At 34.6% G+C, this 15,158-nt stretch overlaps 2 protein-coding genes and 1 long non-coding RNA gene across 5 annotated transcripts; 2 read left to right on the top strand and 1 right to left on the bottom strand.

Annotated features, from left to right (window-relative positions):
• Window positions 1-3,696: 3,696 nt before the first annotated feature.
• On the bottom strand, window positions 3,697-4,725 carry LOC140810668 (uncharacterized). Its single transcript, XR_012113273.1, has 3 exons — window positions 4,478-4,725; window positions 3,963-4,402; window positions 3,697-3,879 (listed from the first exon to the last, which is right to left on the bottom strand). It is a non-coding gene; the product is annotated as an uncharacterized lncRNA (long non-coding RNA).
• Window positions 4,726-4,976: 251 nt separating this feature from the next.
• Window positions 4,977-8,676, top strand: LOC140809949 (UDP-D-apiose/UDP-D-xylose synthase 2). Its single transcript, XM_073167735.1, has 9 exons — window positions 4,977-5,351; window positions 5,886-5,978; window positions 6,078-6,185; window positions 7,160-7,274; window positions 7,361-7,494; window positions 7,579-7,680; window positions 7,761-7,853; window positions 7,946-8,081; window positions 8,532-8,676. Exons 1-9 carry the CDS (start codon window positions 5,082-5,084, stop codon window positions 8,642-8,644), a joined length of 1,164 nt encoding a protein of 387 aa, XP_073023836.1. The 5' UTR covers window positions 4,977-5,081; the 3' UTR covers window positions 8,645-8,676.
• A 399-nt stretch (window positions 8,677-9,075) lies between these two features.
• On the top strand, window positions 9,076-13,859 carry LOC140809948 (BTB/POZ domain-containing protein At3g44820-like). 3 transcript variants are annotated; one of them, XM_073167734.1, is made up of 6 exons: window positions 9,076-9,195; window positions 9,751-9,847; window positions 10,007-10,209; window positions 10,617-10,686; window positions 11,171-12,379; window positions 12,731-13,859. In XM_073167734.1, the coding sequence occupies exons 3-6, from the start codon at window positions 10,160-10,162 to the stop codon at window positions 13,325-13,327; spliced, it is 1,926 nt and encodes a 641-aa protein (XP_073023835.1). In that variant the 5' UTR covers window positions 9,076-9,195; window positions 9,751-9,847; window positions 10,007-10,159; the 3' UTR covers window positions 13,328-13,859. The 3 variants fall into 3 exon arrangements, with proteins under 3 accessions (XP_073023835.1, XP_073023834.1, XP_073023833.1); XM_073167733.1 differs by having other exon boundaries at window positions 9,928-10,209; XM_073167732.1 differs by having other exon boundaries at window positions 9,097-9,847; window positions 9,928-10,209.
• Window positions 13,860-15,158: the final 1,299 nt, after the last annotated feature.

Raw genomic sequence — 15,158 nt, 5'->3', positions numbered from 1 at the left:
CACGTTTCTCTCCGCGACCCACGTGTGTTTAGTGATGTGGTGGTCAATGTTGTAATTCATTAACATATTTTTTTAAATAAATTATATTGTCTATAATTTAATATTCTTATTTATGTTTTTGTAGGTTATGCCAAAAGTTATTCTGTTTGAGTACAACGGAGAATGGGAAGTTAATGAAGATAATATATTTAAATGGCGTTCATGGTCTAGTGGTAAGTGGGCAGCTATTCCTTTGGATTCTGATATTTGTTCAGTGGAATATATAGAAAGTGAGATATACAGAATTATAAATCTAGCTGGTACAGAAAAATTGAAATTAAGTTATCTTCCTCACGTGAAGCATTGCAATATTCGTCCAATTTATATTGAGGATGATAATGATTTGAAATCATACTTATATTTTAAATGTGCAAAAGAAAGACCAGTACTTCACGTAGAATTTGAACTAAGTGTTGTTTCCCTTGATATTGTTCAAAGGGAAAATATCATGTCACCGGATTTAAATTTTACGCATTTGGATGATGAGTATGTTGATGATGAAACAAATATGTACGATCACTATTTTGATAGAACTTTTGTCTCAAATGACCATGGTACCAATAATGATGTATTAGAAACTGAAAATATACAAGAGAATGATGTGAGGAGTACAGAAAATGATGTGGAGGATATAGATGATATTAATGTCGATGATAACGATGTTAACATCCACCACATTGGTATAGCTCATGATACTGAGACTAATGTTCAAGCTGATACTTATTCATTTACCGATGGTTCAAGCTTATTTATTGGTCAAAGATTTTCAAGCAAGACCGAAGTGAAGAAAGTGCTATCCAATATTGCTTTGAACTCGTCTTTTGAGTTTGAAAGTGTCAAATCTTCTAGAAATATCTATTCGGTTCGTTGTGTGAATAAAGGTTGCAGCTGGAGAATTTGGACTTCAAAACACGATAACTCAACAGATTTTGTGATTCGTACATATTGCAACACACACAACTGTGACATGACTGGAATGCGTAAAAAGCATCGACAAGCTAGCTCATCTATCGTTTGTGATATGTTGGTAGAGAACTTTCGAGGACAACAGAAAACACCTCAACCAAAATCTATTATGACAATGATGCACAATAAGGGGGTTGACATTACCTATTACAAAGCCTTGAAAGGTAAACAACTTGCTCATGATATCTTCACAGGTGATCCTGAAAGAAGTTTTGGTCTTCTGCCTTCGTATTTGAAAATGGCCGAGAAAATGAACCCGGGTAGTATAATAGATTTAGTAGTAGATGAGCATAATAGATTCAAGTATTTGTTTTTAGCATATGGCGCATGTGCAAGAGGATATAGATGCATGAGAAAAGTAGTATCTATTGATGGTACATGGTTGAAAGGAAAGTACGACGGTATTTTACATGTGGCCTCAGCACAAGATGGAGATTTTCATCAATATCCTTTGGCTTGGGCTGTTGTTGATGTGAAATCCATTGCTTCGTGGAGTTGGTTTTTGACGAAGCTCTTGGAAGTAGTGGTTGATGAGGATGAGTTGGTGATTATCTCAGACAGACATCCGGGCATCATTGCCGCAGTTGCCAACGTTTACAAAAATGCACATCATGGTCATTGTATATGGCACTTGTCACAAAATATGAAAATTCGTTGTAAAAAGAAGGGTTGTACCGAAATGTTTATGTGGTTAGCAAAAATTTACAAGCAAATCGACTTTGACTTGGAGTACGAGAAGTTTAAGAAAATATATCCCGATGCTGCAAAGTTTTTGAGTGAAAGTGATTCATTGGATCGATGGACTCGAGCATATAGCCCAAGATCTCGGTATAATATTATGACAACAAATGGTGTTGAATCAATAAATGCAAGATTGCGTGAAGAAAGACAACTTCCAATCATTGCACTATTAAATTCTTTGCAGACTTTGACTATATCTTGGTTTTCAAGGTATCGAAATGCATCTATAGCATCAACAACAAATTTCACTCCAACTGTTGAGTCAATTCTACGTGAAAGGTTTAATATTGGTCGGGCATATCAAGTTTATGAGCTGGGCCGTCTCGAGTTTGATGTTCGAAGTGCTACGGATAGTGACATTGTGGATTTGGAATCAAAGAGATGTACCTGTAGGGAATTCGATATTGACAAGATTCTATGTTCACATGCCATTGCAGCGAGTTATTTTCGTGATGTTAATTTATATTCCTTATGCTCAGAGTATTATTCTGTTATGATATGGTCTTTAGCGTATTCTGAGCCGATTTATCCTGTTCTGAATCAGAACGAGTGGCCTCTTGATGATATGTTAGTACTGCCACCAGTGATCAAGAGAAGACGTGGAAAGAAAAAACAAAACAGATTTCCATCCGTTGGAGAATTTGGTAGAAGATAGGATTGAATTATTTGTAATTTGTTTGAATTTAAAGACAATCGAATTGATTTTATTAATTTATTGTAATTTGTGGCTAATTTTTAATTTTTTTCGAGGGTGAGTAATCGGCTTGTAAATTTTTCATTTATGGGTCGCGTAGGCTTGTAAATTTTTCAATTTTGGGTCGCGTGGGTTGAGTGATAATTTAGGGGTTTGGTTTAGGGTTTTGTTTAGGGTTTAGGGTTTGGGTCGAGTTTGGGTCTCCATGGGTTGCGTAGGTAAGAAATTTTGATTTTTTTATCATTTTATAATATATAATTCACTTTATATATGATTAAAACGTAAATATAAATAAAAATATTATTTGTGTAAAAATTTTAAAATGAGTTATATATTATAATTTAAGTATGTTAGTTAAAAAATTGACAAGAATGTATCTCTTGTTCTAACAAATAGGGTCTTAAAAAATTTTATAATTCCACTAAAAATCTTAACAAATTTTTTATAATAACACAACTGAACTATAAAAATTCATTACATATTCACTTTAATGAATTATATGTAAGCATATGAAATTAATTTTAATGAATGTATATTTAAGTGTATGAAATTAATATTTATTATATATAAATATTAACTAATTTTTTAATTTCACTAAAATTATTTAGTAACAGATTTCATTACATATTAACTTTAATATAGAAGCATATGAAATTAAATTAATGTTTATTGTACATAAATCGATATGTTTCTCGATCTAAACTCGACCCACCAAATTTCGGTCGCGTGGGTCGCGTGTAATCGCGACCCCGTGAACAGTACCCGCGCACCTGCGCGCACACTGTCCGCGCAGGTGCGAGTGCCTGCCAGTAGCAGGCACTGCCGAGAGCTCTCGGCAGGCGCTGCCGAGCTCCGCCGAGAGCGTTCGGCGGTGCGGGCGTTGCATGTGTCCCTTGCATGTGTCCCTTCACGTTTTTTCGTGTCTTCATGTCTGGTATTTTTTTATGTATTTTTTCAATTCTTTGGCATTGTTTGATGATTTCGTGTCGTTCCAGAATGTATTTTTTCATGGTATATTTTTTTTTTATGTATTTTTTCAATTCCTTGGCATTGTTTGATGATTTCATGTCGTTCCAGAATGTATTTTTTCATTTCCTTAGTAATCTCATTTTGCATATAAATTTTAAACAATGAAAATTGGTTTCATGTTTCATTGTTTAAAATAGATACCTACACGAACCAATGAATAAAATCAATTTTCATTTTTTAAAATAGATTGAGCATATAGATCACATTCATTAACTAAAAATACATAATGTAACTAAAAATCAATATAATGTATCACATAAATGTTTTAATCCAATGACCAAAATTTATCTCAAATACAACAACAACAATAATGCCTAAATTCCTCAATCTTCTCATCGTTAAGTTGATAGGCATTTTCTCTAAACATGGTATAAGCTGCTGCCGCTAAACAGTAGACTCCACATTCACCGCTGCAATGAAAAACAAACATTAAATACATTGATATACATTAAACAATAATGAAATAATAATTTTTAAAATAAAAAATTTTAACCTCGTCTGTTGAGTAGGAAAATTTTCTGGCCTAACTATACTCTATCTTTATGAAGAATCAACACCCAACATATGTGGAAGCATAAGAGACAAAGGGTTAATAAGTTTAAGCAATGTCTTGCCCGACCTATCTACGCTACGGTTTGAATCCATGATTGTGATATTCTTACGATTAGGCAAAACCTTTAACAAAACCCAATGCCCAGGAAGATGAAAGGGTATCAAAATTATTTTGGCTTTGTTCCATAGAATAGCCGGCCACTCACTAATTTCTGCTCTCACATAGGGCATCAAACATTCTATATTATACTCTCCACCCTCATTGAAAGCACTCGAAACCAGCTGATGAAAATCGACATCCATCAATGACACCTCTTGTGACATAAAATGTGAGTATGTCCTTTGTAGTTGGAGCAACCCTCGACAACATTCTTGAATATGCTGAAAGTGATAAAAGTGAAATATGTTAATTACTAACTCAACGCAAAAAACAAAAAACAAAAAGAACAAAATTACGGTCTCAGTCAGCCAAGAAGCAGGTGTCCCCAATACACGAAACCACGAGCTATCGTAGGACGAACACATCCCACATATCATCCTATTTTCCATACAAGAATTAATCTCAGCACTTACTCATGGCCACGATCTATTGACGAACATTCTAACTCTTTTCTGAAAACTCACAGACATCATATCATTTACAACAAGACGACGCAGTTCCTCGTCAGTCATAGGCTCTTCCTCCACTGTGAACAATCTTAACTTATCGCCCGAAGTTTTTTCAAAAGCTCGAGTTTGAATTAAATTACAAATTTTTATTTAATTAAATTACAAATTTTTATTTAATTAAATTACAAATTTTATATATATATAAAATTAAAATTAAAATTTAAATACACTAAATGAAAAATTAATTTTAAACAAATTTAAAACAGAGTATAAAAAAGTAAATTTATATTGACTCCCTTTTTTTAAATAAATACTTCGTGACTCCCGTTTTCCTCGTTTTTCCTAATTAATCCCCTCTGATTTCCTCCATACTTGCTCCGTTTTCGCAATCAGTCTCACGCAATACTAAAAAATCCGTCGGTGATACGAGTTTCCGGCTATACCACTGGAAATGGCGGGTGCGAGACTGGATCTGGACGGGAATCTGATCAAACCGATGACGATATGCATGATTGGCGCGGGGGGATTCATTGGTTCGCATCTCTGCGAGAAGCTCGTGATGGAGACCCCGCACAAGGTGCTAGCCGTCGATGTATACAGTGACAAAATCAAGAGTCTCCTCGAGCCCTCCACCCTCCCCTGGGCTGATAGGATACAGTTCCACCGTCTCAACATTAAAAATGATTCTCGCCTCGAAGGCCTCATTCGCATGGCAGATCTTGTAAATTATCGGTGCTTTTTCTCTAATTGCTGCATTTTTCCAGAGTTTGTTGTTTCTGTCTGGATTTTCCTTCTCGTTTGATTCGTTTCTGTTCTCGGCATTGCATTTACTGTTGATGATGTTCGACTTTAATTCATGTGGCGATTGGAGATTTCGTCTGAACCATAATGGAATTGAAATTTTGAGTGATTGAGTCCTTATATAACTGGATTTATTTCTGAAATTGTAGTTTATTTATTTAGAACTTTGATGATATTTATTTGTATTTTGGATCTAAGTTTGATGTGAACGTGAGTCTAGCTGTCTATGTAAGTGTTCGCTGTATGGAACTTTCTTCTGCACCGGTGTCAATTTTAATTTACCAGCTCCTTCCGCTTTGTCAGTTATATATTAATTTCTTGAAATTTGCTTCGTCTATTTTGTGTTCGTTTCCAGCTGTGATTTTACCCTCCTTGTTTAGTACTTTTGTGTGGACATGATTTATGTGATTTTGAGTTTTGACTGGGATTGACACTTGAAATTTGTGTGGTGTAGACCATAAATCTTGCTGCTATATGCACTCCAGCAGATTACAACACCCGTCCTCTTGACACAATTTATAGCAACTTCATAGATGCTCTCCCGGTGGTAAGTTTTCCATCGTACTTTTTGATGATTACCAGGTCTGTTTGAATAATTCGTGATTTAATTTTTTGGATGATGAGTTAATTTTTTTGGATGATTTAGGTCAAGTACTGCTCGGAAAACAGCAAGCGGCTCATACATTTTTCCACCTGTGAAATTTATGGAAAAACCATTGGTAGCTTTTTACCCAAAGATAGCCCGTTACGCCAGGTGAATCTTTGCTTGCATCGCCTCTCGTGTAGGATTATATTTCCGTAGTTGAGCATTACACTTTCATAATGTTGTGCTATTTCTTTTATTTATTTGTTATTGAGATTTCTTCCGCCTTAGCCCAAGGCAGACCCATTGGGCGAAGGGGTGTCAGTCACGGGCTCAAGAGAATAAACTCAAATAATTTCATTTTTCTAAAATACGAAATGTATACTCTAGTTTGATTCCTAGGTTTGCCTCTGACTTCAGCAAATTGTAATTGCCTTTGAATGTTGTGCCTTGGATCTGTCTCCTGTTGGTTTTTTGCTCTATCCCTTTTATTTTTCTTTGCATGTCTAGTATCAGCAATTTCATGCTTCTTTCTGACAAAAATAATCACTTTAACTGAAGATGCAGAAGAAGTCTTGACAAAAACAAGTGTTCTCAGATAGTTTGTAGAAGTGAAAAATGCCTTGCATGCTTTTAATCTATGCTTAAAAAATATTTGAGGAATAAGTTTTGTTTAAGATAGTTTGACACTTTGACTTATACTTCTGTATCTCCTATCTGTTTGTTTTTTCCCTACTGCTTAACACACATACAACATAGGTGTTACTTCCGTGGAAAAGGCCTTAAGAATTACATGTTTTACAAATCAATTCTTAAATATTTATTTCTGTTTTGAGCCTGTTTCACCGACTATGGTTTAAATATATACGTTTGTTATATTTGATTTTTGACAAACTTGATTCTATTTTTACTTTGAAGAACTTTATTTTGATGGAGAATGTCTTAATGTTAATATTTGAATTGGAAATGTGGATTTTCAGCAATATAGTTAGTAAATAATGACTGAGGTGGTGTAATTCGCGTAAAGCTGTGAATCAGTTGTGCGACTGTACAGTTTAAGAGGGCATATTTGATGGATTTTGGTCTCTTGACTGCTTTAAATTTCAAACAAATAGTGAATCATTTTGTTAAATATCTTTTGTCAGGATCCTAGTTATTATGTTCTTAAGGAAGATGCCTCCCCTTGCATTTTTGGTTCTGTTGAAAAACAGAGGTGGTCATATGCATGCGCAAAGCAGTTAATTGAAAGACTGATTTATGGTGAGCATTGACCTTATATTCAAATATTATTGGTGTTTGTGCTGTAACTGACACTTTATATGTATCTTAATTACCTTGTATAACAGCCGAGGGTGCTGAAAATGGTTTTGATTTTACAATTGTGAGGCCTTTCAACTGGATTGGTCCCCGGATGGATTTTATACCTGGAATTGATGGGCCGAGTGAGGGTGTTCCTAGAGTTTTGGCTTGCTTCAGCAATGTGATCATTTTCATGGCTAATCTGAAAGCTATAAACACTATTTATGCTCATCTCATATTCTAAATGTTGGCTCTTTCCGTTCAGAATCTTTTGAGGCGTGAACCTTTAAAGCTTGTGGATGGTGGCCAGTCACAGAGAACCTTTATTTATATTAAGGATGCCATTGAAGCTGTTCTTTTGATGATCGTATGTTCAAAATTGGTTTTTCCAATATTTTCTCTATCTGAATATGTTTAACAATAGCTAAGTGGTGCGATTAAACTCAGGAAAATCCAGCTAGAGCTAATGGTCAAATATTTAATGTGGGCAACCCTAACAATGAAGTTACAGTGAGACAACTAGCTGAAATGATGACTCAGGTAAACTAAGAATTTGGCATCTTCTTGACAATTAACCTTCACATTAAACTATTTGTTTGGTGACTAATTTCTTTCTTTTTGCATGATTTCAGGTTTACTCTAAGGTTAGTGGGGAATCTCCGCTAGAGACACCTACTACTGATATTAGCTCCAAAGAATTCTATGGTGAAGGCTATGATGATAGTGACAAGAGAATTCCAGACATGACTATAATCAACAGACAACTTGGTAATGAATCGTTCTTGAGGTCAAAACTACATTTTCTTGTGTTAACATGAATTTGAATTTTAGTCCTTTATTATCGGTGCTTCCATTTTATGGGGTGTATGGGCTGTCCTTTACTAATTGTCTGGTTCCAACGAACACAATCGATCCTTTTTGCTGGAATTTGTAGTTCTCATCAAATTTTACCAATCTGGTTCTCATTGCACTCATTATTTGCCCAAATGGTTGTCCACATCAATGTCTGAACTTGAGAAGCAGAAGATACTGAAATTTGGAGAATATGGATAGATCATAGAGATTGGCAAAATTTCAAGCCAAAATTATCTACTTTTTTCGCTCGTCAATTCTATAATTGCAGATTGCTCATCACCAAGAAGCAAAAAATGCAGTTTAGTAGCTTACGAGTAAGAGCCTTTTTCTACCATTTGATTTTCATATATTGTTATTTCTCAGGGTGGAACCCGAAGACATCGCTCTGGGATTTACTCGAATCCACACTAACCTACCAACACAGGACTTATGCTGAAGCAATAAAAAAAGCTACTTCAAAACCAGCGGCTAATTAAGATTTAAGGGAGAGAATCCAATTTTCAGCTATTCTACATGTGCAGTTATTGTCACGTCTTCCTGTTCGAGGATATCTGTAGATCAATATGGTTCGATTTTTGTCTTACATGTGAAATTCTGTTTCTGACAATCTCTGACTGCTCCAGGAGTTAACTGTTGCAAGGATCTATATATGTCCTGTACCTATGAGAATTCACTTCAATAGTACAACATGATTTGTAATTTTTTTGTAACATGCCTCGACATTTCGGCGGAAATATGATTTAAATACTCGATATCGTACGATGAAATAGTAGGGGACCTATATTTTCCATTTTACGGGGGAAGGTGAATCCTGTCGAAGTCTTGGCTGGAATTAGCTAAACATGATCACAACATCTTATTTGCATTTCATTCCATAATCAAACAAATTATAACTTTCTTTTCTTTTGGTGTTTCTCAATGAGAATTTGCTTATCCTTCAACAATCGTAACTCATCATCACCCAGCATCAACACACAGGTCGCCATTCCCTCTAAGCATCTTATGGGGTTTCCTGATGCCAGGCTCGGTTAGCGGGGTCGCGACTTAGAGTTGTCGTAGATAATGATATTTGACACTGCAAATTTCTAAAATATTTGTTATATAGCATAAATGAAAACGTTGAAAGTATCTATTTGAACGCGCAGAAACTCTGAAGACCAAAAGCCTATTTCTCACCCGCTGTTCAGCCCTTTTTTCTTTCTTCTCCCACACCACCCGTTCGACGAAAAACTTCAATCAGCTCTGCATTACAAAATATTTTATTCTCTTAATAATTATCTCCCGTGTTTTCTTGTCTCTGTCTTTGTGCCATCTGCTCCTTGGCCGGCCTATATCATTCTCACACGCCTGCCAGCGCATGCATGAGGACCAAAAACACCCACAGATCATAATTATTATGTCCATATTATCATGAATAAATATATCAAACTCAACAGAAGACGCACAAACGCGATACGATGGAATGATGAGTGAAGCTATTTTTTAACAACCTATCTGGATTTTCTCTCTCTGTCGCTTTCTTTTTCTTTTTCTACTTATGTACACAGACACACCTATGTAAATTTTGCTTGTATTAATGAAGCGAATTGAGTGAAGTGATGTATCATCAGGAACCGTGTGTTGGACTTTTTAGAAGCACCAACAAAGGATACAGAGTTGTAAAGTTAGAGTCTTTATAGGTATGATTGCTTCTTCTTCTTTATTCCCCTTTTCATGACTCCGCGAGACTCCTTGCTTTCTCTCTCCTGTTTGAATTGAGGTGGTTGGTGCGCTGCCCTTTTGTGGGGTATGATTGTATCCATAATTAATGATATGCTGAGCTGTGGAATTATCATTAGGGTTCTTCAATGCTTGAAAGAAACTGAATTCCTGATGGAGACATCCCTTTATGCTTTGGGACAGAGAGAAATAGCTGATTCTTGAATTGAATTCGTCATTTATTAGAGAAAAGGATGTGTTGAAAGTCTCTTGGTTCCTGAATTTTGTTTGTGATGGCTCCTGCCGGCAAAATTTCCGCATTTTACCGTGAAGGAAACGACTGGTGATTCCCCTTTTCATTATTTGCTATGTATTTTTAAAATTATCTAGTTCGATCACCCCATAAACTACGAACTATCCCTAAACACAATCAGAGAGAGATTATGTTCTATAGTTATATAGCTATAGTGAAGTATGTATCGATTTATTAGAGCATCAGGTTTTGGTAATAGTTAGCCCACATCATTTACAGAGCTTATTTTTGTGGCGGTGGTTTTTTGCTGCGGGGAATATGATATGAATCAGGTAAAATGGCCTGAGTTTGAGAAGCTTGGTGTTTCTGGAGAGAATAGAGAGATTAAATTGTTAAAATAGTAGAGTTTTATGCACACTGGATAAAAAAAAGTAATTTACAATAAGCTGAACTTTGCATGGAGCGTGGCAATTTGAAATTTTCGTGTTTCATGTCAGTTTCTGCAATTCAAATCTTCCAAGCGATATTTCTGTGGTGGTGGATGGCATAAACTTCCATCTTCACAAGGTAAATTTTCTTTTACCTACATTTGCAAACTGCAATCTGATTTCATTAATAATATTAATTATTCTATTTGTCATTTGTTATTTGGATAAAATCATGAGGCAATACTTTTACAATATCAACCACTAGAATTATAATATTCTGAAAATCAATTATAAAGTTTGATCTAATATTTGATGATCCATAATTTCGATATTTGCGGCTCAATTGTTTTATTTACATTTCTAATACAGTAAAATTTATATGTCAACGACAATAAATTTACCTGTTTCCTATATAGGGAAGCATATAGGTTTTTTAAATATTATATTATTTGTTTGTAGAAAACTTGAGAAGAATGTCAAGGAGCAATCCTGGCCATTGACTACACAAAAATCTGAAGTGGAGTGTGATTAATACTTTTTAAAGTGAAAATAACACTTTCAATTTTCATTTGTTACACAGTGTCAAATTCTAGCTAAGATCTTATTAAAATGATTATTTTCAGTTTCCTCTGATTTCAAAATGTGGGAAGATAGCTCAGATCATTGAAGAATCTCAAAGCACCATTCATAAGACATTCACAACAGTTCTTGAAGAGTTTCCAGGGGGTGCCGATGCATTTCTAATGATAGTCAATTTTTGCTATGGTGTCCGAGTAGAATTGACACCAAGGAATGTAGTGATGTTGTATTGTGCAGCAGACTATCTTGATATGACAGATAAATATGGAGATGAAAATTTACTGTCCAAGTCGGAAACTTTTTTCCATAAGCATATAATACGAAACTGGAAGAATTGCATTGTTGCTCTCCAAAGTTGTGAACCCTTTATTACGAGAGCAGACAAACTTCGAATTACAAGTAGATGTATAAATGATTTATCTGTAATGGTCTGTACTGATCCCAGTTTATTTGGATGGCCAATGAAGATGTACGGTAGTCTGCAAAGCCCTGGAGGTAGCATCCTGTGGAATGGGATAAGCACTGGTGCGAAGATCCATGGCACTGAATCTGACTGGTGGTTTGAGGACATTTCATATCTCTGTGTTGAGTTTTTCGAGAGGCTAATTCGGGAAATGGAGGTCAAAGGTATACAACCTGAAAATTTGGCATCTGCCATAATGTACTATTGTAAGAAATATATCCCGGGGCTGGGACGATGGCCGGGAGGACAAACGGGCACTGGTAGAACAGTTGCGAGTTTCAGCATGACTCCGGCTGCTGTTGATCAGAGGGTTCTCCTGCAAAGTGTTGTAAAGTTACTACCTGACAAGAAGGGTAAATCCTATTGTCGTTTTTTACTGGGGCTTCTTCGTGTGGCATTAATTTTGGGAGTTAATCACACATGTCAGAGCTCTTTGGAGTGGAGAATAGGCACACAGCTAGAACTCGCAACCTTGGATAGTCTTCTAATACCTAGTTATTCTGATTCTGATATTTTGTATAATAATGAGTGTGTCGAAAGATTGATTCAGCATTTTGTTTCTTCTGACCCTAGTGTAACTACTAGATCGCCATCGTCGCTTGTCCTCGAAGCATCCCCATCGTCCGGACGGTGGAAGAGAGTTGCTAAATTGGTGGATAGTTACATCCAAGAAGTTGCTTCTGATGTAAATTTGAAACCCAGAAATCTGCGTTCATTGGCAGAAACCTTGCCAGAATCTTCCAGATCTTTGCATGATGGGCTGTACAGGGCGTTAGATATATTCTTCAAGGTTTGGTAAATTATTTTGCTTCTGATGTGTTGGAAGTCTCGTTTTTAAAGTAATCTCACATTTAATATAGCTAATTTTAGGTGACTTTATTTGCTCGTGCATATCGGGTGTGCCCTGACTTTCATCCACGTTTGTTTTTTGGTTAATAGTCAAATGTCTCCTCTCTTTATCGTTCCATAGTAAAAATGCTATCAAAATAGTAACTCTAGATTATTTCTTTTTATCTAAGTAGTGTGATAATATAAGGCTTCCCATAAAATCCCACCTTTCTAGGGCATCATTAGAACGAGGCACTCAATAACAATGCCACTGAAATATCAAGAATTCTGACAATTGCTGGCGAACATGCAGGCACATCACTGGCTCTCAGATAACGAGCGGGAGCAACTGTGTAGCATCATTGATTTTCAGAAGCTCTCAATAGATGCTTGTGCTCATGCATCCCAAAACGAGAGGTTGCCACTTAGAGTGATATTACAAATTTTGTTTTTTGAACAGATGCAGTTGAGAACTGCTTTAGCTGGCTACCTGCATGTTCTCGATGCTGAATCCGGCCCTGCAATTTCAAATGAATCAGCTCAGCAAGTAGTTCAGCGAGATGGGTGGGTAAATGTTGTACGAGAGAACCGGGTGCTGAAAGTTGACCTGGAAAGGATGAGGTCTCGAGTGGGAGAACTTGAACAGGAATTCGGTAAAATAAAGGAAGAAATGAAAAAGGTGTCCAAGTCATATGTTCCTCTTATTTCACCTCACAAGATAACTACTGATAGCAGAGCAGACATACCACAAGCTTCAGCTGAACAAGCGCGACCATCTACTCGTCTGTCTCAACACCGAAAAAGTTTATCGTCTACTGTGTATCATGATGAGAAAAGTTCATCTTTATGTCAATACAACACGTTGAAGTTGGATTTGGTCAAATTTGACTTTCCGAAGAATCCCTGTTAATATATAGTTCCAAGCCCTATACAGCACATGCCAATACACTGAATCAGCTCCTTGCAGCATTCAAGAACGATACTGCGCAATACGATCATGATGTTTTCCGAAGTACAAGAAAACAAATCTGGAGTGGAAAGCACAACGGGCAGGCAAGGGAAATGCCTGGTAAGTAACATCAACCTTTTCCACGCTTTGTGGTCGTGATTTTACTGCATACTGGACCTTTTCTCCTGATGTTCAGCAGCAAGCTTGTGCATGGTCATCTGCAGAATTTTCCGTGCTAGTGAATATGTTAGTTATTAATAGAGGTCCTTTGTTACTTCTGATGCTGTATAATGCAGAGGATTAGATCCATACCAGATAAATACTCGCCATGTTCACGGTCTACGTCGTCGAAGAATCAAAATATGCGTCTTTGGTATGTATATATACACGTTCCTGAATGAGTATCTCATCCTATACACTATACGCTCGAGGTAAGCGGAGATTCTTGTACTTGTAGAATTTCGTATAACTACACACATGTTACTTATGCTCATTCCATGCGTCCAGACGCGCAGTCATAAAAATTACTGTACATTAATTTTTATGAACTTTCTCATTGTTTAAATTGATTCAAAACAAGTAAATATATGATTTTTTACGTAAGCAAGAATTGATTTTATGGTAAATTATTGAATAATTTTATTTTATAAATAAAATAAGTAAATGTAAGAGTTTCGGTCGTGGAATGGCATCTTGCCAGCTTCTCTGTTATGTTATACAAGTGTCTTCCCTGATGCGCTCGGATTGTTGTTTAATGTAATTAATTAATAGTTAATAATAACTAAGTAATAGTGATTGAATAATGATATAATATAAAAAATATATTTAATTTTAAAATATTATTAAAAAAGTTTATGTAATTTGAGATAACGTTAGAATAAATATAATAAATTTATGTTGTTAAATTGATTTCTTTATTTTAATAGTGAAAATGTTATTAATTAAAAAATTATAAAATATATTTAAAAATCATATATTATTTTATTTTAAAAAAATTTAAACAATAAAAAATATTTTTTGAAAAATTGAATTGTTAGATAAATAAATTTTGATTGAAATTTTTAATTATTTTTAAAATATGTAAAAAAAATAGTTCTAATTAAAATAAATAATAATAATATTAATTTATATACAATTAATATAAAAAAATTAATGACAATTCTTTCAAAATTTAGAATATAATATTATATAAAAAATTATATTTTATTAAGTACGATAGATACTGATATAAAAGTAACACAAAATTATAAACGAAATTAAATAAAATTATATAATCTACATAGACACTTAAATGTAATTTATATTTTCCAGAGATATCAAATTTAAATTAATTTTTTTCGAAAAAAATTCATATTTAATTATGTATTTATTTCTTATTTTTTTCTATTGATATGATAGATTAATATATCAATACTAATAAAAATTTCTTTTCAATAGTAATTTTTTTAATTAATACTAATAAAAATTTCTTTTCAATAGTAATTTTTTGTTGAATTATATATATATATATATATATATATATATATATATATATATATATATATATATATATATATATATATATATATATATATATATATATATATATATATAATAGTCAAGCATCGGGAGCTTCTAGAAAATAAGAAATTATGGTTTTTCTTCCATTGTATTTGTGACAAGTTCAATTTGTAATCATCGCAATCTTTTCAATTGCCCCAAAGATTGTGCTTTTTAGTGGCCACCAAAGTGAAAAAAGGTGGAGAATTAAAAGCTATCACAAAGGTCGTGATCGTAAAAATATTACTATGTT

This window comes from Primulina eburnea, chromosome 13 (genome assembly GCF_022965805.1).
Source record: "Primulina eburnea isolate SZY01 chromosome 13, ASM2296580v1, whole genome shotgun sequence".
NCBI classification, from domain to species: Eukaryota; Viridiplantae; Streptophyta; class Magnoliopsida; order Lamiales; family Gesneriaceae; genus Primulina; species Primulina eburnea.
The sequence above is the reverse complement of the archived record's forward strand: the minus strand, read 5'-3'. Positions and strand labels throughout refer to the sequence as shown.

Bases quoted from the DNA above. Each gene is read 5' to 3' on its own strand.
- LOC140809949 (XM_073167735.1), top strand. From the start codon at position 5,082: ATGGCGGGTGCGAGACTGGATCTGGACGGGAATCTGATCAAACCGATG. The intron at 7,681-7,760 runs GTATGTTCAAAA...GATTAAACTCAG, and splicing joins AAGCTGTTCTTTTGATGATC to GAAAATCCAGCTAGAGCTAA. The intron at 8,082-8,531 runs GTAATGAATCGT...GTTATTTCTCAG, and splicing joins TATAATCAACAGACAACTTG to GGTGGAACCCGAAGACATCG.
- LOC140809948 (XM_073167734.1), top strand. From the start codon at position 10,160: ATGGCTCCTGCCGGCAAAATTTCCGCATTTTACCGTGAAGGAAACGAC. The intron at 10,687-11,170 runs GTAAATTTTCTT...GATTATTTTCAG, and splicing joins TAAACTTCCATCTTCACAAG to TTTCCTCTGATTTCAAAATG. The intron at 12,380-12,730 runs GTTTGGTAAATT...GCGAACATGCAG, and splicing joins CGTTAGATATATTCTTCAAG to GCACATCACTGGCTCTCAGA.